The sequence below is a fragment of the Tachyglossus aculeatus genome, chromosome X1 (genome assembly GCF_015852505.1).
Source record: "Tachyglossus aculeatus isolate mTacAcu1 chromosome X1, mTacAcu1.pri, whole genome shotgun sequence".
NCBI lineage: Eukaryota > Metazoa > Chordata > Mammalia > Monotremata > Tachyglossidae > Tachyglossus > Tachyglossus aculeatus.
In genome coordinates, this window is record NC_052101.1 from 47,253,432 (window position 1) to 47,279,588 (window position 26,157).

Below are 26,157 nucleotides of genomic sequence, written 5' to 3' on the forward strand. Positions count from 1 at the left end.
TAGAGATACAGTTCAGGTTCTTTGTGAGTAGGGATCATTTTTAAAAAAATTTAAGGATATTTGTTAAGTGCTTACTATGTGCCAGGCACTGTACTAAGTGGTATGGTAGACCCAAGCCAATCAGGTTGGACAACAGTTCATGCCCCACATGGGGCTCAAAGCCTTAATCCCCATGTTACAGATGAGGTAACTGAGGCACAGAGAAGTGAAGAGTCCTTCCCAAAGTTCCACAGCATACAAGTGGCATAGCTGGGATTAGACAGGTTCTTCTGACTCCCAGGCCTGTGCGCTATCAACTAGGCCTCACTGTTTTTACAGTCCTGCACTGCTTCATGTCCTCCAAACGTTTTCCCAAGTGTTTAGTACAATTCTCTACAACCAGTAAGTACCATTGATTGATTGACTGATTGATCGTGGCATCAATAGTTGGAAGGCAGGATGACCTAGTGTAAACAAACCATGGGACTCTGGGAGTTAGGAGACCCCGGGTTTAAACCCAGGTTTAGAGAAGCAGCGTGGCTCAGTGGAAAGAGCAGGGGCTTGGAAGCCAGAGGTCATGCGTTCTAATCCCAGCTCCGCCACTTGTCAGCTGTGTGACTTTGGGCAAGTCACTTAACTTTTCTGTGCCTCAGTTACCTCATCTGTAAAATGAGGATTAAGACTGAGCCCCACATGGGACAACCTGATCACCTTTTATCACCCCCAGTGCTTAGAACAGTGCATTGCACATAGTAAGCGCTTAACAAATGCCATTATTATTATTACTATTAAACCCAACTCCATTTGCCTGTGGGTGACTTGGGAGCTAATGGGTTTGTAATAGATACAGTTTAAAGCTTTTAGTCAGTCAACTAAAAAAAAAAGGTTCAAAGACACCATTTCCTTTCCTCCAGTGCATTTCCCTTCCACAGGCACCCTTCCTGCTTTCCTGCAGGCATCCTGCTGCCCAGGTTCTTGTGGCCCAGCCCTGAGCCCCTGTTGGAGATCAAACCCTCTGGATCCTTCCCTTGGGATTTTTGGGTTCCAGGGAAGAACTGCTGCCAATCCACATGACCAGTTCCCCCGTGGGGGTGGCAGCCTCACTCCTCAAGGATTCTAGCTCTGGACACCCTTTTTCCTTTTTAATGATACTTGTTAGGTACTTTACTATGTGCCAGGCACTGTGCCAAGTGCTCAAGTAGATGCGAGATAATCAAGAAGAGAAGCAGTGTGGCTTAATGGAAAGAGCCCAGGCTTGGGAGTCAGGTGATGGGTTCAAATCCTGGCTCTGCCAATTGTCTGCTGTGTGATTTTGGGCAAGTCACTTAACTTCTCTGTGCCTCAGTTACCTAATCTTTAAAATGAGGATGTGGGCCCCACGTGGGACAATCTGATCACCTTGTATCCTCCCCAGCGCTTAGAACAGTGCTTTGCACATAATAAGTGCTTAACAAATGCCATCATTACTATTATTAATCAGGTTGGACAAACTCCATGTCTCACGTGGGGATCCCATTCTTGATCTCCATTTTACAGATGAGGGAGCTGAGGCACAGGAAGTGAAGTGACTTGCCCAAGGTCCCACAGCAGACAAATGGCTGAGCTAAGATTAGAACCCAGGCCCTTCTGACACTCAGGCTAGTGCTCAGACACCCAGGCCACACTGCTTTGCACGACCAGGCACCAAAAAGGAAGCGGAGTAAGTACCACTAGCCTCAAGGGGAAGACAGTGACTAGGATGAATGTCATAGCAACATAGGTGCCTATTTATGCTGAACCTTGCAAATCCATTTTCCCAAGGCATGAAACATGCTTTTAGATTCTGCCTAGATACCACCCTATACTCCAGAGTTAGCCAGGCCATTGTGAAGGGCCCTTCTAGTCCTTTGAATGTGTGCCCTGCTATCTGTGGCCGGCACAGGCCTGTTACATATTAGTTCTCTATCTGGATCTAGTGGCACGGCTGGGACTAAACACAAGGTTTCATCGCTTCAGGCTTCTCAGAGGGAACCAATCTCTTTAATTACCCATCCAGATGCCTCTGCTAAGTAAACATGCTCAGTACTCCATCTGGCAGTCATGGAGCACTTTCACCAGCTCCATCTACTCTGTCTTGCCTTTGGGAAGCAGAGTGGCCTAGTGGAAAGAGCGCAGGCCTGGGAGTCAGAGGACCTGGGTTCTAATTCCTGCTCTGCCACTTACCTGCTGGGTCATCTTGGGCAAGTCACTTCACTTCTCTGTGCCTCAGTTCCCCCATCTGCAAAATGGGGATTCAATACCTGTTCTCCCTCCTAGTTAGACTGTCAGCCCCATGCAGGACTTGATTACCCTGTATCTACCTCAGTGTTTAGTACAGTGTTTGACATATGAGTATGGCCTAGTGAGTAGTGTCCAGGCCTGGGAGCCAGAGGACCTAGGCACAAGGGGGCCTCCCACAAATTCCAAAGGGTCTCAAAAGGCCACAGAGTCTGCATTGTCCCACCTCTGCTAGAACCATATGTGAAATTGGGACTTAGCTGGACTACTCCATTAAATATTCTCAGGTATTCTGATCCAGGAATGACCATGGCTGGGGGTGGTTACGCATCTGCCAATTTTGCTGTTTTGTACTCTCCCATGTGCTTAGTAAAGTGCTTTGCCTACAGTAAGCAGTAATACAATAAGTTCCACTGATTGATTGATGGATAGGCTCTGTTAATGGTGAAGATTAAATGGTAATGCACTGACTCCTGCTCACAGGATAATAACTATTTCATTAGCCAAAAAAAGTCATTCCATGGTCTACGGACTGACACATTCACATCAATCCTCTATTACCCTCTTGTAGCTCAATCTCGCCTACCTTGCTGCCAATTCCTTGTCCCCATCTCGCCTCAGGCCTGGAACCCCTTCCCCCTTCAGAGCTGACAGAGGATCATTCTTCCCACATTAAAAGCCTCATTAAAATCACAGCTCCTCCAAGAGGCCTCCTCCGACTAAGTCCTTATTTCCTCTACTTAGTCTTCCTTTCTGTGTCACCCCCGAACTTGGATTTGTACCCTTCATTCACCCCACCCTCAGCCCTACAGCACCTATGTGTATGTCCATTATTTATTTTAATGTCTGTAAACTCCTCTAGACTGTAAGCTCCTTGTGGACAGGGAACATGTTTACCAACTCCGTTATACTGTACTCTCACAAGCGCTTAATACAGTGCTCTGTATACAACAAGCCTCAATAAACATGACTGACTGATTGACTGATCCTGTACCTTCCTCATGTCCACTTAATTTTTGAACTCCCACCCCTGCCACTTGCCTTCTGTGTGACCTTGGGTAGATCACAACTTCTCTGTGCCTCAGTTTCCTCACCTGTAAAATGGGGATTCAATACCTGCTCTCCCACCTACTTAGATTGCATGCTCCTGTGGCACAGGGACTGTGTCTAATCTGCAAAGACCCGATCCATCCCAGTGCTTAGTACAGTTCTTGGCACATAATAAGCCTTTACAAATGCACAGATTATCATTAATTATGATGATCTAATTCCTGTTTAGACTATGTTCTAAGACAGCAAGATAAAAATCCCCCAAAGTAACCTGATGTTCTGTTCTCCATGAATAAACAGGTACCCATCTCATATAGATGTGACACAATTCAGTCTTCCATCAGCATTCAATGGGATGGCAAGTTAGAAACTATGGGAGATTATCAGTCAGGCCCAAGAAAAGTGGTCAAGCACCTAAAGCTGATGACATCCCTGACCAAACCCTCATTTCTCCAATTTACCCTCCCTTCTGCTGAAGAAAAAACAATGGCTCTCACAGCAGCAGCATGGCCTAGTGGATAGAGCATGGGGCTGGGAGTCAGGAGGTCCTGGGTCCTAACCCTGGCTCCACCACTTGTCTGCTGTGAGACCTTGGGTAAATCACTTAACTTCTCCATGCCTCAGTTTCCGCATCTGTAAAATGGGGATGAAGAATATGAGCCCCATGTGTGACATGAACATGGACTATGTCCAACCTGATTAACTTGTATCTACCCTAGCACTTATTATAGTGCCTGGCACATAGTAACTGCTAAACAAATATCATTTTTTTTAAAAAAGATGCCACCATAATTATCATTTTTGAAAGAAAGAGGACAGAGCTTATGGTGGAAGTGAACAGATAGCTCATCTCTTCCACTGCCAGAGAGATCCCAAGCAGAATTTAGTAAAATATAGTTAGCCAAACATTATCCAATTTGCAACATGACTTCAGACCAAAAGGCAGCTGACGCATTTGCTGGAGGACAGACACAGGAGAAAAGGCACCAGCAGAGATCTCTCTACTATACCTACAGATCTGACCAAGGCATGGGATACCATCCAAAAACCAGGACTCTGGCCACTATAAAAGCAAATCTGGCTGCTCCAAGAACTTCACCAAGATATTTGGGCAAATATATGCCAGTGGCTGGTCAAATCAACCTCAAATTCTCTGTTCTGATCCTGTCCCTTTTGCCATCAAAATAAATTATAGTGGCCTACTGGAAAGAATATGAGCCTAGGAGTCAGAATGACCTTTGTTCTAATTCTGGCTCCGCCACTTGTGACCTAGAGCAAGTCGCTTAACTTTTCTATGCCTCAGTTACCGCATCTGTAAATTGGGGATTAAGACGGTGAGCTCTGTGCGGGACATGGACTGTGTCCAACCTAATAAGCCTGTATGTACCCCAGAGCTTAGTTCAGTGCCTGTAAGTGCTTAACTAATAACATTAAAAAAAGGATCTAATTCAAATTCTTTATCATCAGGAAGTTGGGGCATGTGGAAGCAAGTGTCAGAATACTCTCCTGATCTGTTGGGAAACTCTTCCATCTCGACACATTAAGAGTATCAAAGAGTCTCTAAGGGCTAATTGTCGACTCATTATTCATACTTTGTTCACTAGTAGGCGTAGGTGTTGACTGAAGTCTATTACACACATTATCTTCATAAAGTCTTCCATGACCAACCCTTCATTTCCCTATCTATCCTCCCCTCTGTGTCGACTATGCATTTGACTCTAAACCTCTTAAGCTTTCTGATACTAACCCTACCCCCTCATCAATTATGTACCTATAATAATAATAATAATAATGATGGCATTTGTTAAGCACTTACTATGTGCAAAGCACTGTTCTAAGCACTGGGGAGGATACAAGGTGATCAGGTTGTCCCACATGGGGCTCACAGCCTTAATCCCCATTTTACAGATGAGGTAACTGAGGGACAGAGAAGTCAGGTGACTTGCCCAAAGTCACACAGCTGACAATTGGCGGAGCTGGGATTTGAACCCATGACCTCTGACTCCCAAGCCCGTCCTCTTTCCACTGAACCACACTGCTTCTCTATCCTATCCTGCTTCATCTATCCTTATACTCAACTATTTCTCCTACCTGTATTCATTTTAATGTCTGTCATCCCTTGTAGATTGTAAACTCCTTACGGGTAGGGATTGTATTAAACAACTCTATTGCATTGTAATGATAATGATGATCATGGTATTTGTTAAACACTTACTATGTGTCAAGCACTGTTCTAAGCGCTGGGATAGATACGAGGTAATCAGGTTGTCCCACGTGGGGCTCACAGTCTTAATCCCCATTTTACAGCTGCCGTAACTGAGGCACAGAGAAGTGACTTGCCCAAAGTCAAATAGCTGACAAGTGGCGGAGCCGGGATTAGAACCCACAAACTCTGACTCCCATGTCCGTGCTCTTGCCACTAAGCCATGGCTCAGTATAGCCCTCTCCTCACAGTAAGTGCTTAATAAATTGCCAAGATCCGCCCTACATTGCCAAAATCCGCCTTACATTGCCAAGATCCGCCCTTCCCTCTCCATCCACACCACTACCCTGCTCATTCAAGCTCTCATCCTATCCCGTCTGGACTACTGCATCAGCCTTCTCTCTGATCTCCCATCCTCGTGTCTCTCCCCACTTCAATCCATACTTCATGCTGCTGCCCGGATTGTCTTTGTCCAGAAACGCTCTGGGCATGTTACTCCCCTCCTCAAAAATCTCCAGTGGCTACCAATCAATCTGCACATCAGGCAGAAACTCCTCACCCTGGGCTTCAAGGCTGTCCATCATCTCGCCCCATCCTACCTCACCTCCCTTCTCTCCTTCTACAGCCCACCCCGCACCCTCCGCTCCTCTGCCGCTAATCTCCTCACCGTACCTCGTTCTCACCTGTCCCGCCATCGACCCCTGGCCCACGTCATCCCCCGGGCCTGGAATGCCCTCCCTCTACCCATCCGCCAAGCTAGCTCTCTTCCTCCCTTCAAGGCCCTACTGAGAGCTCACCTCCTCCCAGAGGCCTTCCCAGACTGAGCCCCTTCCTTCCTCTCCCCCTCGTCCCCCTCTCCACCCCCCCATCTTACCTCCTTCCCTTCCCCACACCACCTGTATATATGTATATATGTTTGTACATATTTGTTACTCTATTTATTTTACTTGTACATATCTATTCTATTTATTTTATTTTGTTAGTATATTTGGTTTTGTTCTCTGTCTCCCCCTTTTAGACTGTGAGCCCACTGTTGGGTAGGGACTGTCTCTATATGTTGCCAACTTGTACTTCCCAAGCACTTAGTACAGTGCTCTGCACACAGTAAGCACTCAATAAATACGATTGGTGATGATGATGATAAATACCACTGATTGCTAGATTAATTGAGGCACATAGATACGAAATCACGCAGGTTGTTTTTCCCGTTGGCACAATGCTATGGACTGAAGATAAGCTTAGATAAATCCCCGGCTATAAACAAGTCAGCCCCAAAGAAGGCCCACAACCTACCAAACGATTTTCACCTGCACCACTCTTCTTAATGCAGTTCACTGTCCAGTGAACTGGACATGCAGAAAACCATGATCAAGGTGGCCAAGGTGTATTTTGGGGCCTGACAGTGTGGGAAGAAGGAGGTATCATGCCTGGTGCCATATTTAAGGTTTATCAACCTGGAGCTGGCATCCAGTATCTACGTCATTTCATACTATTTCACATTCCTGGTTAGAAGTAGGGCTGGTAGATGGAGGGGAGCAGAGGGAACTGGTAAAGGAAAAGGCAAACAAGGCCAAATTGTTTTAAATCCCTTCTATACCCAAGGATTCAATTTTATGCCAATGGTCTCTTCCTTCCCATCTCTTCTCTTTCTCTCTATGACAACCAATGAATTAGAGGGCATCAGAAGTTCTTAAAAGGGAGATCTTATTCCCTGCTGTGTTTTCATGAGGTCAGCAGACAGAATCAGAGGGATTTCAGTTTGGGCTTTGAACGATCCGGTGGCATCTTCGTAACTCAGAAGAAGCGGTTTTGTGATGGGGCTGGCAGGATATTTTTATTGCCTGTTTTTTCCTCACGAGGTGGAAAAAGATAATCCTCGTGTCTCACTTCTCAGGGTGAACAATAAGAACATTGCACATTGCTCAGGGGAACATTTACAGTGGATTGTCATACGTGCCATTTACTAACCATTCACCTGAAGAATGTGGGTCTGATACAGCTCCTCATAGCCATAGGCATGACAGGTGTAATTGCCCATGTGAATAGTCGTTACCTTGGTGATGTATAGAGAATCATCTTCTCCAAAATCCTGCATTGAACAAAAGAACAAAAGAGGGATCTCATTACTGAACAAATTATCTCAAACATCGGAAAGGGTTAGGAGATTGTTATTGCAAGAGGAAGTGGCCTTTAAGCTTGCCCCTTACGGGTTTTCTCTTTTGGTAACTCTGTAATTGAGGTCGACTTCCCCTTTGCCCTTTTTGCTTTTGGCTCCCCATCCAAGGAATAAATTATTGTAAAAAAAAATATCTCCCCAGTGTTTCAACATGTAGGATGTAGGTTTTATGATTGTTCTCCCAGGTGTAGGGTCAGCATGTGTCAGAGTCAGTGGGAGCGTAAATTGTTAGAATGGGCAAGGAGGTCCAAAGGCAGAGATGGCACTCCTTGGGGGCCAGCGAGCTGAAATTGCCCCCGTGAGAAACCTCTGTGAACCTCAGCTGCCCCTTAGAACATGGCACACTCAATCTCAGGTCAGGCCATCCATTCATCTATCCCCGCATTCTGCCTCCTGTGTTGGCACCACAAGATGCTTGAGAAGCAGCATGGCCTAGTGGATGGAACACAGGCCTGGCAGTCAGAGGGTCATGGGTTCTAATCATGGTTTTGCCACTTGTCTGCTGTGTGACCTCGGGCAAGTCGCTTCAATTCTCTGTGCCTCAGTTATCTCATCTGTAGAAGGGAGATTTAAGACTATGAGCCCCATGTGGGACAGGGTCTGTTTCCTCCCAATTTCCTTGTATTCCCTCTAAGTGCTTAATACAGTGCCTGGCACATAGTAAGCACTTAACAAATGCCACAGTTATTATTAGAGGAACAGGACTGTGGTTCTCCTCTTTGTCCAACCTCACGATTGAATGAATCTTTCAGGATGTACCTTTTGTATTGCTTCCTCCTACCAGTACCTTATTTTGGTGTTTACCTCCCTGCTAGACTGTAAGGTTCTTGAGGGCAGGGACCATGGTTACTAATTCTACTGCATTTTCCCAAGCACTGAATACAGTGTTCTGCACATGAACACAAAAAATACCATGGGCTGACTATTTCTGACCTCTCTATTTTTCTTTCTAATTCCCCAAAAAGGATTAACTCATTTTTGCAGGTCCCAGCCTCCTCACTCTTCTCAAACACTCCCAACATTCTTTTAATAACCTATTATGTGGTATGGATGCATTTATCTAAACTCTTCTTGAACCTCTTGACATTTTAAGCTTACCCAACTTCCTGTAGGAACTACATCCATATTCTTACCCCCCACTCTGGGGATGTGTTTCTGTCTGTCTTGAACCCAGATAGAGCATGGGCCTGGGAGTCAGAAGGACCTGGGTTCTAATCCCATCTTTTCCACTTGTCCGCTGTAGGACCTTGGGCAAGTCACTTCTGTGTGCCTCATTTACCTCATCTGTAAAACTGGGAGGTCCATGTAGGACAGGCACTGGGTCCAACCTGATTAGCTTGTATCTACCCCAGCTCTTAGTACAGTGCCTGGCTCATGGTAAGCACTTCACAAATACCACTAAAAAAACTAAAACAAAACAAAAACACTGCCTTCGAGTTTCATCGGTACAACTGGAATATTTGATGAACCTCAATTTCATGTTCCTCCCGTCCACACCTTTCAAGATTCTACAGTCCTCCATCTTGTTCTAGTCTAGCCTTCCCTTCTCTAGCCTTAAGGATGTTAACCTTTTGCTTTGCCTACTGGCTAAACATCACCTAGGTTTTACTAACACCACTTCTCAAACACATATGAGTGAAGTGACTTCCTAGCACTCCCACTAGGGTGATTTATCCTGCTAGTGTACCTTCCAAAGGAAACAATGGTACAGTATTCAAGGGGATCTATATACTGAGTTTCCCAAAAGCTTCTCTAGACTAGAAATCATTTAAGATACAAATATAGGGAAGGACCTCTTTAATGCCATGACAATAAAAAAAAATAATACAACTCAATTTCCTTTGAAAGCACAGAAGTCATTTGCTGAGAGAGAACGGATGAGGTTAATTTGGCTCCATTGGCAGAGAGCGAGAAACAGAGAAAGTGTGTGTGTGTGTGTGTGTGTGTGTGTGTGTGTGTGTGTGTGTGTGTGTGTGTGTGTGTATGTCCATCTGTGTATCTATTTGCCCATCCTTGCTGCTATTCCAGGGGAAAGAGCATGGTTTGGGAGTTAGGTGATCTGGGTTCTAGTTTTGCCTCTCCAAATAGGAGAGTGCCTGGTGGAGCCCTGCCATGGATGATGGGAGTGTCCGAACAAACAGTCACTCAGGGCATTTTTTGTTTTACGGTACTTGTTAAGTGCTTACTCTGTGCCAGGAACTGTACTAAATGCTAGGGCAAATACAAGGTAATTAGGTTGGACACAGTCCACATTCCACATGGGGCTCACAATCAATCCCCATTTTACAAATGAGGTAACAGAGGCAGGGAGAAGCGGGAGCAGGTGTGGCAGGAATACACAGAAACAGTTGTCTAATAAGTAATGAAAGCCATGGTGGCCACCCTGGCAAATGTCTGCTAGTCAAGGACTCCATGGTATTATACAGGGCTACTTCAGCCACAAATAGGTCCCGCATGTTAAAAAAACCATGTTGGTCACCTCCTGCCTGATGTCCATCTTCTTGCTCATTGCACCCTGTGGCCCAGCTGGACCACCACTACCAGGGATGAGAGATGGCTAATGGCGTTTTGCCCACCACAGGTATTAGAGTTAATTCCTCCAAGCAAGTTCACAGACCTGAAGTCTCAGCCCACATGGACAATAAGACCTGTTCACTCACAGCTCAGGAAATCAGAGAAAGAGCACCAGTCACTGAGGACAAAGAAGGCAGCGAAGAGCATGCAACTCAGAAGGGACTGCAGTGGCATTGTTGGGTTGATGTGCCACATCTGCACAGTGATAGAAGCTCACTGTCAGGCAGCGTCATCTTTGAATACATTGAACAGATAAATGAAGATAGATGTGCACACAAGCACAAGCACTATTGCAGACACAGAAAACACAACAGAAAACACATGGGCTTGAAACATAAACATTTTGATTACCCAAAAGTAGCATAATTATAGTCAACAGCAGACGAATTTATCACAGGAATACACAACTGTGGGAGCATTTTCATACATTTAGCTGAAAGCTTGCGGAGTACTTAAGGCCAGCTCTCATCATCTGTTGCTCTTCCTTTTCCAAATGAAGAATGTCTCAATCATCTGCCTCTTCTCTTTCACTCTCTGCTCCTTTCCCCTCCCCTCTTCCTCCCACCTGCCCTATCCCACTCACTCCAATTGCCTCTTTTTCCTTTCCCCCATTCTCTCCTTCATTTCCTGAAAATGACTTCAGGGACCTGGGAGACTCTGAGCTTTCCGTAGTATTGGCGGTTGTTTGCTTTTGTTTCTGGGACCTGAGGCACAAGCAGCTTTGAGCCAGATCTGGCAGACAAGTGACGCATGGGCTACGTGAGGCATTTGAGAAAGCGGCGGCAGATGGAGGACCGCGGCTTCACAGCAGCAGAGGGCCAGTCACATTGGTAGCTGAACACCGGCGGCTATTGAAGTCCCTGTCTGACCAGCAGTGGGGTTGGTGTGTGACACACATAGAGCAGCTCAGGAAGCTGGATTTGCTTTGGGTGGGAGGTAGCCAAATAGGAAATTGGATGCCATGAAGCTTTGTAGACCAGCAACCTCGACCTCAGAGGGCCGCAGTGGTTTGATGGGTCAGGACCCGCGTTCTTCTCAGTGATCTTCTATTCCACAGGAAAGGTAGAGTCGGCAGTACAGAGGAATAGGGTCAAGAAGGGTTCCCTGGGATTAGCAGATATATGTGATTTCATTCAAGGCATGGAAAGCCTTATAAAATAATCTTTTCTGGGAGGAAGTTGCTCCAAATCTGAAATACCCAGGCTGAATTACCTCCAAGGGAATGGGGTGGGGTGCGAAGGAGTTGGGAAGGGAACAAGCATAGTATAAAAAATGAAGCAAATAACCAGAGGAGGCTGAGACTTCCCCAGGTATAGCCAGATGATTATTCTTCATATCAGATACAATAACTGTCCTCATAGCAGATATTGGAGTAGTATGGCCTAGTGGAAAGAGCACAGGCCTTGGAGTCAGAGGACCTGGGTTCTAATCCTGGTTCTGCCACTTGCCTGCTGTGTGATGCCACTTGCCTGCTGTGTGACTCTGAGCAAGTCACTTAATTTCTCTGTGCCTCAGTTTCCTTATCTGGCAAATGGAGATTCAATCCCTGTTCTTCTTCCTCCTTTAGACTGTGCGCCCCATGTGGGGCAGGGACTAAGTCCAACGATTACATTTTTTCTACTCCAGCTCTCAGAACAGTGTTTTACACACAGTCACTGCTTAACAAATACCACAGTTATTATAGCCAGGGCTCAGAACAAACCAAAGTTGTCTTTGAAGACTGTATCCCAGCCTCTGTTTTTGTGATGACCAAAATCGGGGGGAAAAAAAAAAACCAGAGCACTCAGTTTAAGTAGTTCTAGATGATGAGAAGAGTGTGGCAAAAGATCATACAGAAAGTCCCCGACAACACATTTTGTGTTGTGATGAATGACATTTCTTACACCCCACCCACACAACACACTTACACTTTACACTGGTTTCAGCTTGACAACACTAGCCTCCTCTGCATCACTAGGTCTGGGTCGGGTGGTTGGGTGGGAGTGAAAAGAACTGGGGGAAATGACTGCAAAAGTTGCAATGGGAGGGAAAATGGAGGAGGAGAAAATTTAAAGAGGGTCAGGGGTAAACTGGTAGATGCTGGGGGGAGTCAGTGGAATGTTCTCCACTCTGCCTCTCTCTATCTCAGCCACTGCCAACCTGATTCTCACATCCTCCAGGAAGCCTTCCCTAATTAATATCTCATATTCCCCCACTGACCCCCCACTCTCCCTTCCCCGAGTACTTTTGTACAAATCTTCCCCTAATGGTAATTAATTTTAGTGTCCATCTCCCCCCTTAGACTGTAAGCTTCTTGAGGACAGGGATCAAGTCTACTCTATTGTACTCCCCCCAGGACTTCATGCACAGTGTAATAATAATAATAACACTAATGATGGTATTTGTTGAATGTTCACTATGTTTCAAGCACTGATCTAAGTGCTGGGGCAGATACCAACTAGTCAGATTGGACATAGTCCCTGTCCCTCATGGAGCTCACAGTCTTAATCCCCATTTTACAGATGAAGTAACTAAAGCACAGAGAAGTAAAGTGACTTGCCCAAGATTACACAGCAGACATGTGGCAGATTGACAAATGGGATTAGAACCAGTTTTCTGATTCCCAGGCCCAGGCTTTGTTCACTAGGTCATGCTGCTTCTCCACAGGCCATGACTCAAGAAATACTTCTGGTTGGTTATTGTGGGACCAGATTAACTTGGATATGGTACTTGGCTTGTGGAGATTGGCCTTTCTCTTCTTACTTAACCCATCTACAACATCTTGGGCTCAGATTCAAGGTCCTCCCCAAGCACCCCGTAGGCACTCATAAATCCGTAAACCCCACCATGACTGGTCAGATGCAGTGCCCACTGCCCTAATTAGATTATGGTCTAGACTATAAACTCCCTCCTGACTATAAACTCGTCATGGGCAGAGAATGTATCCACCAACTCTGTTATATTGTACTTCTCCTAAGTGGTTAGTGCAGTGCTCTGTACACAGTAGAGACACAACGTGGCTTAGTGGAAAGAGCCCGGGCTTGGGAGTCAGAGGACCTGGGTTCTAATCCCACCTCTGCCACTTGTCTGCTGTGTGACCCTGGGCAAGCCTCTTAACTAACTTAACTCTTAAATAAGCACTCAGTAAATAAATATGACTGATGGTCAGTATTGAGAACATTAGACAAACATTTAAAAGAATTCTTCTGTTCCCAAAGTGTGGTGTTTTTTCCCCAGGTACCTTACTTTTTTGAGGACTGGGAGAAAAGAGATTTGCTTTCCTATTACACCCCTAAGGCATTTGCACGTGAAGGCTGACAAAGGGATAAGTCTTTAACAACTGCAGGCATATGTTGCTTCTGCTGGGGTCTATTTAGCCTCTAGGGCTCCAAGCTGGCTTTCTTTTCAAGGGCCTACAGGCTCTCCTTCCCCAAGTCTACTCTCTCTTCTCCCCATACTAATTTCCCTCCCTAATGAGTTACCCATGCACTTGAGTCCTTAAACCCTAAGCACTTAAGTACTTGTCCCATTCCCACTGCACTTACGCTCAACTCAATCAATCGATGAATCAGTGGCATTGATTGAACATTTATTTTGCAGAGTACTGTACTCAGCACTTGGGAGACTACAACACTGTTAGTAGACACATTCCCCACCCACAAGGAGGGTTCTAATCCCTGCTCTGCCACTTGTCTGCAGTGTTCCCTTGGACATGTCATTTCACTTTTCTGTGCCTCAGTTCCCTCATCTGTAAAATGGAGATTATGACTGTGAGCCTCAAGTGGGACATAGAATGAAAGCGTGATGTGAGCAGGGAATGTGTCTGTTTATTGTTATATTATACTCTCCCAAACACTTAGTAAATTGATCTCCACACAGTAAGTCCTCAATAAACATGATTGAATGAATGAGCTTGTATCTACAACAGCGCTTATTACAGTGAATGGTTCATAGTAAGCACTTAACCAATACCATGAAAAAATGAGTGCCGTCTAGAAGGGAAGACGGACATTAATATAACTACCCTGACATTAGCTTGCTTCTCCTTGTAATTTATTTTAATGTCTGCCTCCCTTACTCCACAGTAAACTCCTCGAGGGCAGGGATTGGGTCTACCTACTTTATTGTACTCTCCCAAATCCTTAGTACAAAGCTCTGCACACAGTAAATTCTCAATAAATTCTACACCTGTCACAAAATAGAACTGTTTGTAGTCCTCTGTGAGGGAACACAAAACAATGACGCAGCGTGGTGTAGTGGATAGAACCCAGGCCTGGGAGTCATGAAGTTATGTGTTCTAATCCTGGCTGTCACTTGTCTGCTGTGTCACCTTGGGCAAATCACTTCACTTCCCTGTGCCTCAGTTACTTCAGCTGTAAAATGGGGATTGAGAGTGTGAGCCCCGTGTGGGATTGAGACTGTGTCCAACCTGATAAACTTGTATCTACCCCTTAGTGCTTAGGACAGTGTCTGACACATAGTAAGTGCTCAACAAATAACATTATTATTATTATCATTATTATTATTATTATCATCATCACCATCACAGCCAAAATCAGAGAGGTGGAGTCCAGTCACCAACAAGGCAGAACAGCAATGGACTCTTCCAGTGGACCACAGGCAGACAAATAGATAGATGATGCCCAGCCTGAATGGTTACCAACAGGACATGGAGAGTCTCTGTTGAGCAGAAGGCTCTCAGAAGGTCCAGAGACCAAGAGGTGTCTCTGAGAACAGCAACAGTTCCTGCCAGGGGAATGTGATTTTGTCCAGCTTGGCAGAGGATCATCTGTTCCACCCCACTGTCCTGGAGAGGGTCTCACCCTGTTCTGCCCACTTTGAATCCAGCATAGCTCCATAATTATGAAAAGAAACTCAGCAATTAGAAAGAACTAGAAATTAGGTTGGGATAGATGATTAATTTGCCACCCAAAGCTGATAGAATTTGGATCAGAATGGAGGAGAATGGCCGCCTTTGTCCTCACTCCCTTTTCTCAGCAACCCAGCCTAAATGGTGAAGGGAAAAGAAACCATCAACTAATACACTGCCAATCCCAAATAGGCCATTCCATTATCGAATATGTCTGCCGGAGACAGAGTTCTAAATATTGAGGAGTAGAAGGCGCTGGTAGGATGAAGTGACAAGTGATTGATAAACAGTCACTCTAGGCTAAGTTTCGTGGAAAACAATCTAGCGCTTTTGGGAAAGAGATTCCTCAAAGCAAGCAGTCTGGGCAGCAGCAAAATATAGCATCAGTTACCCACCCCTTCTATCCTCCAGCTGCACCCACTCTCTTGGATAGTTTATTCAATCTGACAGCTTCCATTATTATATCAAAGTGGAAGATCTTTTCCGGCCCTGACCTCTCTCCTCCTCTTCACTCTTGCATCTTTCTTGGATGTCCTGCGAACACCTCAGACTTAACATGCCCCGAAACAGGACTCCTTATCATCCCTCCCAAATCCTGTCCTCCCCCGACTTTCCCATCAATGTAGACAGCACCACCATCTTCCCTATCTCACAAACTTGTAACCTTGGCATCATCCTTGACTCATCTCTCTCATTCAACCCACATATTCACTGTCACCAAATCCTGTCATCTCAACCTTCACAACATTGCTAAAATACACCCTCTCCTCTCCATCCAAACTGCTACCATATTAATCATAGCACTTATCCTATGCTGCATCAACTGCCTCACTGACTTTCCTACCTCTTGTCTCTCTCCCTACTCCACTGCATACTTAACTTTGCTACTCAGATCATTTTTCTTAAAAACCATTCAGTCCATGATTCCTCACACCTCAAGAACCTCCAGTGGAGCTAGCGAAGCATGTTACTACTACTACACTCACAGTCTTTCAAAAGCACCAGACTTTTGGGAAGGATTTCTGTTCTTCCCTTGCAGATATCCACATCTGCAGCTTTTCCTGTGGCATGTGTGGAGCTGGAGCTGTGTGAAAAAATGTCCCCCCACCAACAATTTTTTAATGGTATTTGCATTTTTAATGGTACTTATGAAATACTTAAGTTTATGCCAGGAACTTTTCTAAGTGGTCGGGTACACACAAGGTGACCAGGTCATACAAAGTCCTTGTCCTACATGGGGCTCACAGCCTAAGTCGGGAGGAGGAGGATTCAATCCCCATTTTACAGAAGAATTGAAGTCACACAACTGACAGATGTAAGGACTGGGATTAGTACCCAGGTTCTCTGACCCCCAGGCTCATGCTCTTTCCACTAGCCCAGGCTGCTTCCCCAAAACCATTCCCAGACCCTCACACCTCCAGTCTGCTGGGAGCCTCCACATCGAGTGGCTGGGGAGCACCCTCCAGAAGTAACCTCCAGGGAGGCTGATGGAAGGCCCCTTGGCCTTCTAATTGGATGCTGATAAAGTTTGACGATGGCAAGAAATGTTGGGCAGTTGTCAGGAGGCCAATGCCAATTCCCGGTGATCCACAGAATCGAGGCTAATCATTTGGATTATTTTTAAATCCAACAAGCTGTGCAGCTCCAAAACACCCCTCTCAAGCCTTGTAAAATCAGTGATTCTTACCATTTCAGAATCCTCGGCTGTACTGGCTGAATTTTACAGATGGGATCTAATCTCCCCTACTTTAGTCATGATGAAAGGGACTAATAGTCATTGAGTGCTAGAATTAAAGGCTTCAAGGCATTTTGAGAGGCAAAACTCCCACAAACCAAAGACAGATGGTTTTCAATCCTATTTACTAAGATTTCTAAGGAAAGAAATTCTACAACTTTCCATGATCACTTGTTTCAGTGACTAGAAATTCTTTCTAATGGGAAAGTCTTTCCTTATGTTGAATCAAAATATTTTCTATAAGCTCCACTACATTGTAAATTCCTTGAAGACAGGGATCATGTCTACCTACTCTATTGCATTGCACTCTCCCAAGTGCTTAGTAGAGTACTTTGGCCAGAGTAAGTGCTCAATAAATTGTCCCTTATCTTCCTTCCCAAACCCTGTCCTCTCCCTGACTTTCCCGTCACTGTGGATGGCACTAATAATAATAATAATAATGATAATGGCATTTCTTAAGAGCTTACTATGTGCCAAGCACTGTTCTAAGCGCTGGGGTAGGCACAAAGTAATGAGGTCACAGTCTTCATCCCCATTTTACACATGAGGGAAGTCAAGTGACTTGCCCAAGATCACACAGCTGACCTATGGTGGAGTTGGGATTAGAACCCATGATCTTGGACTCCCAAGCCCGGGCTCTTTCCACTGAGCCATGCTGCTTCTCTATCATCTTCTCTGTCTCACACATCCTTGACTCTGCTGTCTTACCCCACACATCCAATTCATCACCAAAACCTGCTGGTCTCACCTTCACAACATCGCCAAGATCCGACCTTTCCTCTCCAACCAAACCACTACCTTGTTGGTACAATCTCTCATCATATCCCGACTGGATTACTGCATCAGCCTCCTTTCTGATCTCCCATTCTCCTGTCTCTCCCTTCTTCAATCTATACTTCATTCTGCTGCCCAGATTATCTTTCTATAGAAATGCTCTGGGCATTTCACCCCCCTCCTCAAAAATCTCCAGTGGTTGCCTATCAACCTTCACATGAAGCAAAAACTCCTCACTATTGGCTTCACAGCTCTCCACCACCTTGCCTCCCGCCCACCTAACCTCCCTTCTCTCCTTCTACAGCCCACACACACTCTGCTCCTTTGCTGCTAACCTCCTCACTGTGCCTCATTCTCACCTGTCCCACCGTCGACCCCTGGCCCACATCCTACCTGTGGCCTGGAATGCCCTCCCTCCTCACATCTGCCAAAATAGCTCTCTTCCCCCTTCAAAGCCCTACTGAGGGCTCTCCTCATCCAGAAGGCCTTCCCAGATTGAGACCCCCTTTTCCTCTGCTCCTCCTTCCCTCCCCATCACCCCTACTCCCTCCCTCTGCTCTACTTCCTTCCCAGTCCCACAGCACTTGTGTATATTTGTACACATTTATTATTCTATTTATTTTATTAATGATGTGTATATATCTATAATTCTATTTATCTATTTTGATGCTATTGATACCTGTCTACTTGTTTTGTTTTGTTGTCTGTCTCCCCCTTTTAGACTGTGAGCCCATTGTTGGGTAGGGATTGTCTCTATCTGTTACCGAATTGCACTTTTGAAGTGCTTAGTACAGTGCTCTGCACACAGTAAGTGCTCAATAAATACTATTGAATGAATGAATAAACACTATTGATTGACTGAATGATTTGAGTGCCCTAGGGGACCGACAAAAATGGGGGGACTAGTCATTGTAGTGGAATCTGTTGAGCATCCACTAAGTGTAATGCACTGTTCTAAGTACTTGGGAGAGTACAGTAGAAGTACAAGGCATGTTCCCTGCCCACAAGGAGCTTCCCTCTATCTGTAATTTATTTTTTCTCCCCATCTATGCTGTAAGTTCCTTTTGGGCAGAGACCGTGTCTACCACGTCTTTTATATTGTACTTTCCCAGGAAAGCAAGTGCTTAATAAATAATAGCAATTGATTGATTATACTTAATTGTGGTTTTTATGAAATGCTTACTATTGTGCCAAGCACTGCACTAAGAACTGTGGTAGATACAAGATCATCAGGTCCCACATGGGTTACAGTCTAAGTAAAAGGGAGAACAGGTATTGAATCCCCATTTTGTAGCTGAGGGAACTGAGTCACTCAGAAGTTAAGTGAGTTGCCCAAAATCACACAGCTTGTAAGTGGCAGAGCTGTTATTGGAACCCAGGTCCTCTGACTCCCAGGCCCAAGCTCTTTCCACAAGGCCACACTGCTTCTCTAATGTAGGAAACAAACAAAAACACTGACCACTTGGAACAATTGTCATACTACTGGATATACATAATTACCCAAATGCTGAAAATAGGTTGAACTAAATCCATAAGTATTAGAGACGGCTATTGGGTTGTTACGATTCAATTGATCAATTTGGTATTTATTGAGCACTTCCTGGGTGCCAAGCACCATACTAAGTGCTCAGGAGAGTCCAGTATAACAGATGGTAGACACAGTCCCTGACCACAATGAGAATCGTGGTTACTGGGACCCAGTGAGGTGAAGATCCTCTCCAGGAAGGATTATGTTGGGTTAGGACTGAATGCTGCATCACATTCCTCCCTCCTAGAGTCCAGCTATTTCCTTGTGAGAATGTCAGGAGTTTCTTCAAGTGCTTCAGATGTAGTGTTTAACAGATTGTCAAATAAAATGTACCCAAGCACCTAATGAGGTTATTATAATGCAAAACCCACCGTGATGTCTATCGCTTTGAGAATGATTTCTCTACACTAATCAAATGCCTCTGATCTTTTTAACAATGGATCCAAGACGAGTCCTACAAAGACAATACAAATTAAATGAGTCATGAGCTCCTCATTCACTTTCTTTGGCCCCTTGAATAATTCACTTCCAAAGACAAGATGACTGAGAACATGTGCTTCATTAAAGCTATTTGTTCTCGGTTTTCTACAATGCAAGGGTGGAGAAGATTCAACCTTTGAATAAATCTCTCAAATATTACCTCAGACATAGTCTTCTAATGAATTTTGATTGTTTTCTTTAGTCATCGTATGCAGCTTCTAAGTAAGGAGATTTTGTGAAAACAGAATTGATCTTTTATGATCTCCTGGCTTGGAACTCCCTTCCCCACATCAGAAGCTCTCTCCATATTGAAATCTCTCCTAAAATGCCACCCCCAACAACTTATCCCTGATTCACATCCCAGCACCATTATTTCAGCCAATGTCAGCCTTTAGGAACTTATTCACATATATCTTAGCATTCATGTATATATCACTGCTTAATTTCTCTGTTCTGATGCTGATATAAGTACTTTTGTTTGTCACCCCCAGTGGGGTGTAAACTCAATGTGGTCAGGGAACATTCATCATTCTAATCCTGACTCTGCCATGTACATGCTGTGTGATCTTGGGCAAGTCACTTAACTTCTCTGGAGCTCAGTTCCCTCACTTGTAAAATATGAATTAAGAGTGTGAGCCCCATGTGAGACAGGGACTGTGTCCAACTTGATTAACTAGTATCTACTTCAGGGCTTAGAACAGTGCTTGGCATAAAGTAAATGCTTAATAAGTACTATTATCATCACTATTGTTATTATTCTGTACTTCCCAAGTGCTACTACAGGGCACAAAACCAAGTGGATGCTCAATAAACACTGCTGCAACTACTACTTTTAAGTGAATTGAAATCCCCTGGATTAAGAAGGAGAACACTTTTCTGTTCAGGAGACACAGAACAGAAAAATGTTTCAAGCTCCCTGCAGAAATTCTGAGAAATGGACTCTCTTGTTGTTCCCAGAACACGGGACATTAGGGATGTTCTTTGGCAGAGGAGAGTGGGTGATGAGAAGTGTCAGAAAGTAGAAACACAGATCTCATTAGACTCTGAGTTCCACTGTGTGATTGCCTTTTAAAAGTCATGAGAGAAGGCACTGAGGAAGAGCAAAATTTTTACACTGTAGTTGCAATAGGGTGTTTTCATCCTAGAAAATAAATACCAGTACTTGTACTACCTGGAAACAAAGATGGAAAAAATGCTACTATTCAAATAAAATGAATAATAAACTTTTCTGTCCATGTCTCTCCTCAAGAACCTCCAGTGGTTGCCTATCCACCTCTGCATCAAACAGAAACTCCTTACCTCATGAGCACTTCTTACTATCAGCTTTAAATGACTCAATCACTTTGCCCCCACCTACTGTACCTCTCTGCTTTCCTACCACAACCCAGTCCACACACTTTGATGCTCTAACGTTAACCCATTCATTGTACCTTGACCTCTTCTATCTCACAGTCAACCTCTTGCCCATGTCCTGCCTCAGGCCTGGAACACCCTTCCTCCCTCCTCCTTTCTTCCTTCATTCATTCATTCAATCATATTTATTGAGTGTTTTCTGTGTGCAGAGCACTGTACTAAGTATTCTGAAAGCACAATATAACAATAAAGAGAGACAATCCCTGCCCACAGCAGGCTTACAGTATAGAGGGATGGAGACAGACATCAAAAATAGTAAACAGGCATGAATATAAATAGAATTATAGATATATACATATATACATAAGTGCTGTGGGGTGGGGGGAAGCGCAAACAGGTGATTACTCTCCCCACCTTCAAAACCTTATTCAAAGCACACTTCTTTCATTCATTCATTCAATCATATTTATTGAGCGCTTACTGTGTGCAGAGCACTGTACTAAGCACTTGGGAAGTACAAGTTGGCAACAAATACAGACGGTCCCTACCCAACAGCAGGCTCACAGTCTAGAAGGGGAAGACAGACAACAAAACAAAACATATTAACAAAATAAAATAAATAGAATAGTAAATAGGTACAAGTAAAATAGAGTAATAAATCTGTACAAACATATATACAGGTGCTGTGGGGAGGGGAAGGAGGTAAGGCGGGGGGATGGGGAGCGGGAGGAGGGGGAGAGGAAAGAGGGGACTCAGTCTGGGAAGGCCTCCTGGAGGAGGTGAGCTCTCAGTAGGGCTTTGAAGGGAGGAAGAGAGCTAGCTTGGCGGATGTGCAGAGGGATGGCATTCCAGGCCAGGGGGAGGATGTTGGCTGGGGGTCGACAGCGGGACAGACGAGAACGAGGCACAGTGAGGAGTTTAGCAGCAGAGGAGCGGAGGGTGTGGGCTGGGCTATAGAAGGAAAGGTGAGGTAGGAGGGGGCGAGGTGATGGAGAGCCTTGAAACCGAGAGTGAGGAGTTTTTGCCTGATGCGTAGACGGCTTCAAGAACCCTTCCCTGACTAAGCCCTCATTTCTTCTTCTCCCGCTCATTCATTCATTCGGTCATATTTATTTATTTTTATTTATTATTATTATTTTTTTGGCATTTGTTAAGCGCTTACTAGGTGCAGAGCACTGTTCTAAGCGCTGGGGGGAATACAAGGTGATCAAGCACTGGGGAGGTTACAAGGTGATCAGGTTGTCCCCCGGGGGACTCACAGTCTTCATCCCCATTTTACAGATGAGGGAACTGAGGCCCAGAGAAGTCAACTGACTTGCCCAAAGTCACATAGCTGACAATTGGCGGAACTGGGATTTGAACCCGTGACCTCTGACTCCAAAGCCCGGGCTCTTTCCACTGAGCCACTTACTTTGTGCAGAGCACTGTGCTAAGCACATGGGAAGAAAAATACAACAATAGTGACACTCTCTGCCCACAATGAGCTCACAGTTTACATCACATTTGCATTTGGTCTGGCACCCTTTATTTATCCCTGCAGCACTTAAATTAGTCCATAATTTATTCATTTATATTAACGTCTCTTTGTGGGTATGGAAGTTGTCTACCAATTTTGTTACACTGAACTCTCCCAAGCACTTAGTACAATGCTCTGCATATAGTAAGCGTTCAATAAATAAGATTGATGCTCAACATCCCATAAATGGAAAAAAATACGCCTTTGCTGGCTGAAAATACTGGCTTGAATCACTCTGCTCTACATTTTTTGTCTAAAGGTCCACTTTCTGACTTTTCATGGTAATGAGAAGGGGCACAAACTATGGTAGCACATTTCAGGCTGAGCTGTGCAGGCAGAATGGGAAGTGGGAATTCCTTTCCCTGGGAAGGGAAAAGACTTGCAGTATCCAAATGTGAATATCAGAGCCATAAATAAATGAATAACCCAGATTGCTCCACTCTTGGACACTTACAGCTTTGGCCCCACAAATGAAAAACAAAACAAAACTCTGCAGGAAAATCCTGGGTTCCAACTGACACCCCTGAAAACAGCACAGATATTTTCTTCCCACTTGAGAAACAGTTTAGCCTAGTGGAAAGAGCACAGACCTAGAGTCAGGAGATCCAGGTTCTAATCCCAGCTTCTCCATTTGCCATCTCTGTGACCTTGGACAAGTCACTAGACTTCTTTCTGCTTCAGTTTCCTCACTTCTAAAACTGGAGATAAGATACTGTTTTCCCTCTCCCTTAATCCAGAAGCCCAAAATAGGGCAGGGACTGTGACTGACTTGATCATAGTGTATTAACCCCAGTGTTTAGCACAGTGCTTGGCATAGAGTAAGTGCTTAATAAAACAACACAATTATTAATATTACTTCTCTGTGAATGGGGAGGGCTAGAATGACTAAATAGGATCTAGCTAGGTATGACTGACTGATGACAAACTAAAAGCTTGCCTCCATGCAGTGCTTCAGGTTATAATTTACTCACATCATCAGATTAATAGAATATCCGTGATGACACGAGACTTTGATCATTTTAATGAACTCAGCTCTACTACTCTGGGAATTAATAATGTTTATTCATACATGGTCTTTCATTATTGAACAGGGAGAAATTCATTGAGAACATTCAAATGAATGTATTTTCTGCCTGTAGCTTTTTCTATCACTAAATGTGGTTTCTGTTTCTTTAAAACAAAAGAGGCCCAGGTCCTTGATTCTGGAAATGGGATTTCAGATCATATTTTGAAGCAGAAGGGAGATTCACTGACAGATTTGAAATTAGATCATAATCCTTCACCTGTAAACTCCTTGAAGGCTGGGACTGTGTACCTTTTTGAGAAGCAAAATGGCTTAATGGATAGAGCACAGGCCTGGAAGTCACAAGGTCATGGGTTCTAATCCTGGCTCTGTGTAACCTTAGGCAAATCATTTCACTTCTCTAGGCCTGAGTTTCCTCATTCTGCAAAATGGGGATTAAGAGTGTGAGCTCTATGTGGGATAGGGACAGTGTCCAACCTAACTCATATCTACTCCAGCACTTAGAACAGTGCTTGGCACATAGTAAGCATTTATCAAGTACCATAATTTATTATTATTATTATACTTTAGGAGAACTCTTCCAAGTGCCACAACAGGCACTTGATAAATGCTATCGAGTTAATGAATGAATGAAGGCATCATGCTCTCACTAGGGCCTGTGGGTGGCATGTGAAAGGAATACACCACTTTTAATGCTGATTTCACCAAGCTGAAAATTGAGAATTAATGCCTAAGGGTAGATGGATATGGCTTACTGCTATCAAGGTACAAGTGGATCTTTCCAAGCAAAAGCTATGTGAAGATTGACAGACTAGGAGGCAAAGGAGAAAACAGTGCCAGGTGCTAGAAATATTAAGGATGGCAAGCCAACAGGAAACAGGCTTTTTGTGTGTTCAGTGTGGCAGAAACATGGATCCCAAATTGGTTTTTCCAGCCAAATGTGCATTCAAACGTGAATTTCACCACCAGTGGTGACTTTGAATACAAAGAACAACGATGCATATATATGATGCACACACATACATGATATATATGATGCACACACAATTCTCATTTCTATGCTCTGTACTCAAGGTTTATTATACATCCATGGGATAGGATTCTATTTGCTGCTTCTTCAAATCTGTCTTTACACATCACAGATCACATCCACGAAAACTACATGCACCACACCAGACTCCCAAAGCCAGTGCATTCCAAGTGCTGCTATCACACTCAGGCTCTGTTTCTTAAATTCCTCAATCATTTTGTGCTGTTAAAAGAATCCCCTGGACCTGGGGAACAGTTGGAAGCCTGCCCAAACCAAAGCTGATCAAAGTTGGACCTCAGAGGCAGTAATGGGGTGCTATGACAGACTGTCTCCATCGGAAGGAGAAATGGTCCCCCAACCCCATACGGTTTGGATTTTAAAGACTGCTGCTTTGGCTATGACTTTTTATTAATGGTATTTGTTTGGTAGTATGTGCTGACCACTGTACTAACCGTTGGGGTAACAATAATGATAATAATGGCATTTGTTAAGCACTTACTATTTGCGAAGCACTGTTCTAGGCGTTGGGGTGGATACAAAGTGATTAGGTTGTCCCACATGGGGCTCACCATCTTCACCCCCATTTTACAGGTGAGGTAACTGAGGCACAGAGAAGTTAAGTGACTTGCCCAAAGTCACACAGCTGACAAGTGGCAGAGCCGGGATTTGAACCCATGACTTCTGACTCCCAAGCCCGGGCTCTTTCCACTGAGCCATGCTGCTTCTCAGGCACCTAATCAGGTTGGACACAGTCCCTCTCCCACTCACAGCTCACAGTTCAGGGAGAACAGGTCTTGAGTCCCCCTATTTGACAAATGAAAAAGTTGGGGGTCCAGGGAAGTGAAGTGACTTGCCCAAGGTCTCACAGCTGGCAAGTGGCAAAATTGAGATTAAAAGTCAGGTTCTCTGACTTCCAGGCTCGTGTTCATGCCACTACTGTGCCCTCCTTCATAATGGAGGGCAAATGTGGTGAGGAGTTGGGGAATATGGGAGTTTGTGAGCATTGTAGTTGATCTGTGTTGTGTTAGGGTGGCCCCGGTGCTTCAATTTGCTCCTTCCATTCATCCCTCAGCCCCACAGCACTGATGTACAAGATCCATAATTTATTTCTTTATATTAATAATAATAACAATGGCATTTATTAAGTGCTTACTATGTGCAAAGCACTGTTCTAAGCGCTAGGGGGGTTACAAGGTGATTAGGTTGTCCCACAAGGAGTTCACAGGATTAAGACTAAGATTAAGATTGACTATTTTACAGATGAGGTAACTGAGGCACAGTGAAGTAATTTGCCTAAAGTCACAAAGCTGACAATTGGTGGAGCCAGATGACCTCTGACTCCAAAGCCTATGCTCTTTCCACTGAGCCATGCAGCTTCTCTACTGTGTGTCTTCCTGTAGATTGCAAGCTTGTCGTGGGCAGGGAATGTTGTTTACCAACTCTGTAGTATTGTACTCTCCCAAGCGCTTAATACAGTGCTATGCACCCAATAAGCACTCAATCAATACGATGGATTGGTTGATGGATTGGTCTTGAGCAGATATCCTGTTTGAGGAGCCCAGCATTTCTGGAAATCGATGCTGTATAGTCCTGTTGTTTGCACCTACTATCCCATTCCCTTCACCTTTTT

At 44.5% G+C, this 26,157-nt stretch overlaps 1 protein-coding gene across 2 annotated transcripts in view; it reads right to left on the reverse strand.

The window, feature by feature from the left end:
* FSTL4 (follistatin like 4) overlaps positions 1-26,157 on the reverse strand; it is a 685,476-nt gene that overhangs the window by 45,130 nt on the left and 614,189 nt on the right. For both annotated transcript variants that reach the window (XM_038772898.1, XM_038772897.1), the window contains exon 8: positions 7,457-7,577. In XM_038772898.1, the coding sequence (XP_038628826.1) occupies positions 7,457-7,577 (121 nt within the window). The remainder of the gene's footprint in view (positions 1-7,456; positions 7,578-26,157) is intronic.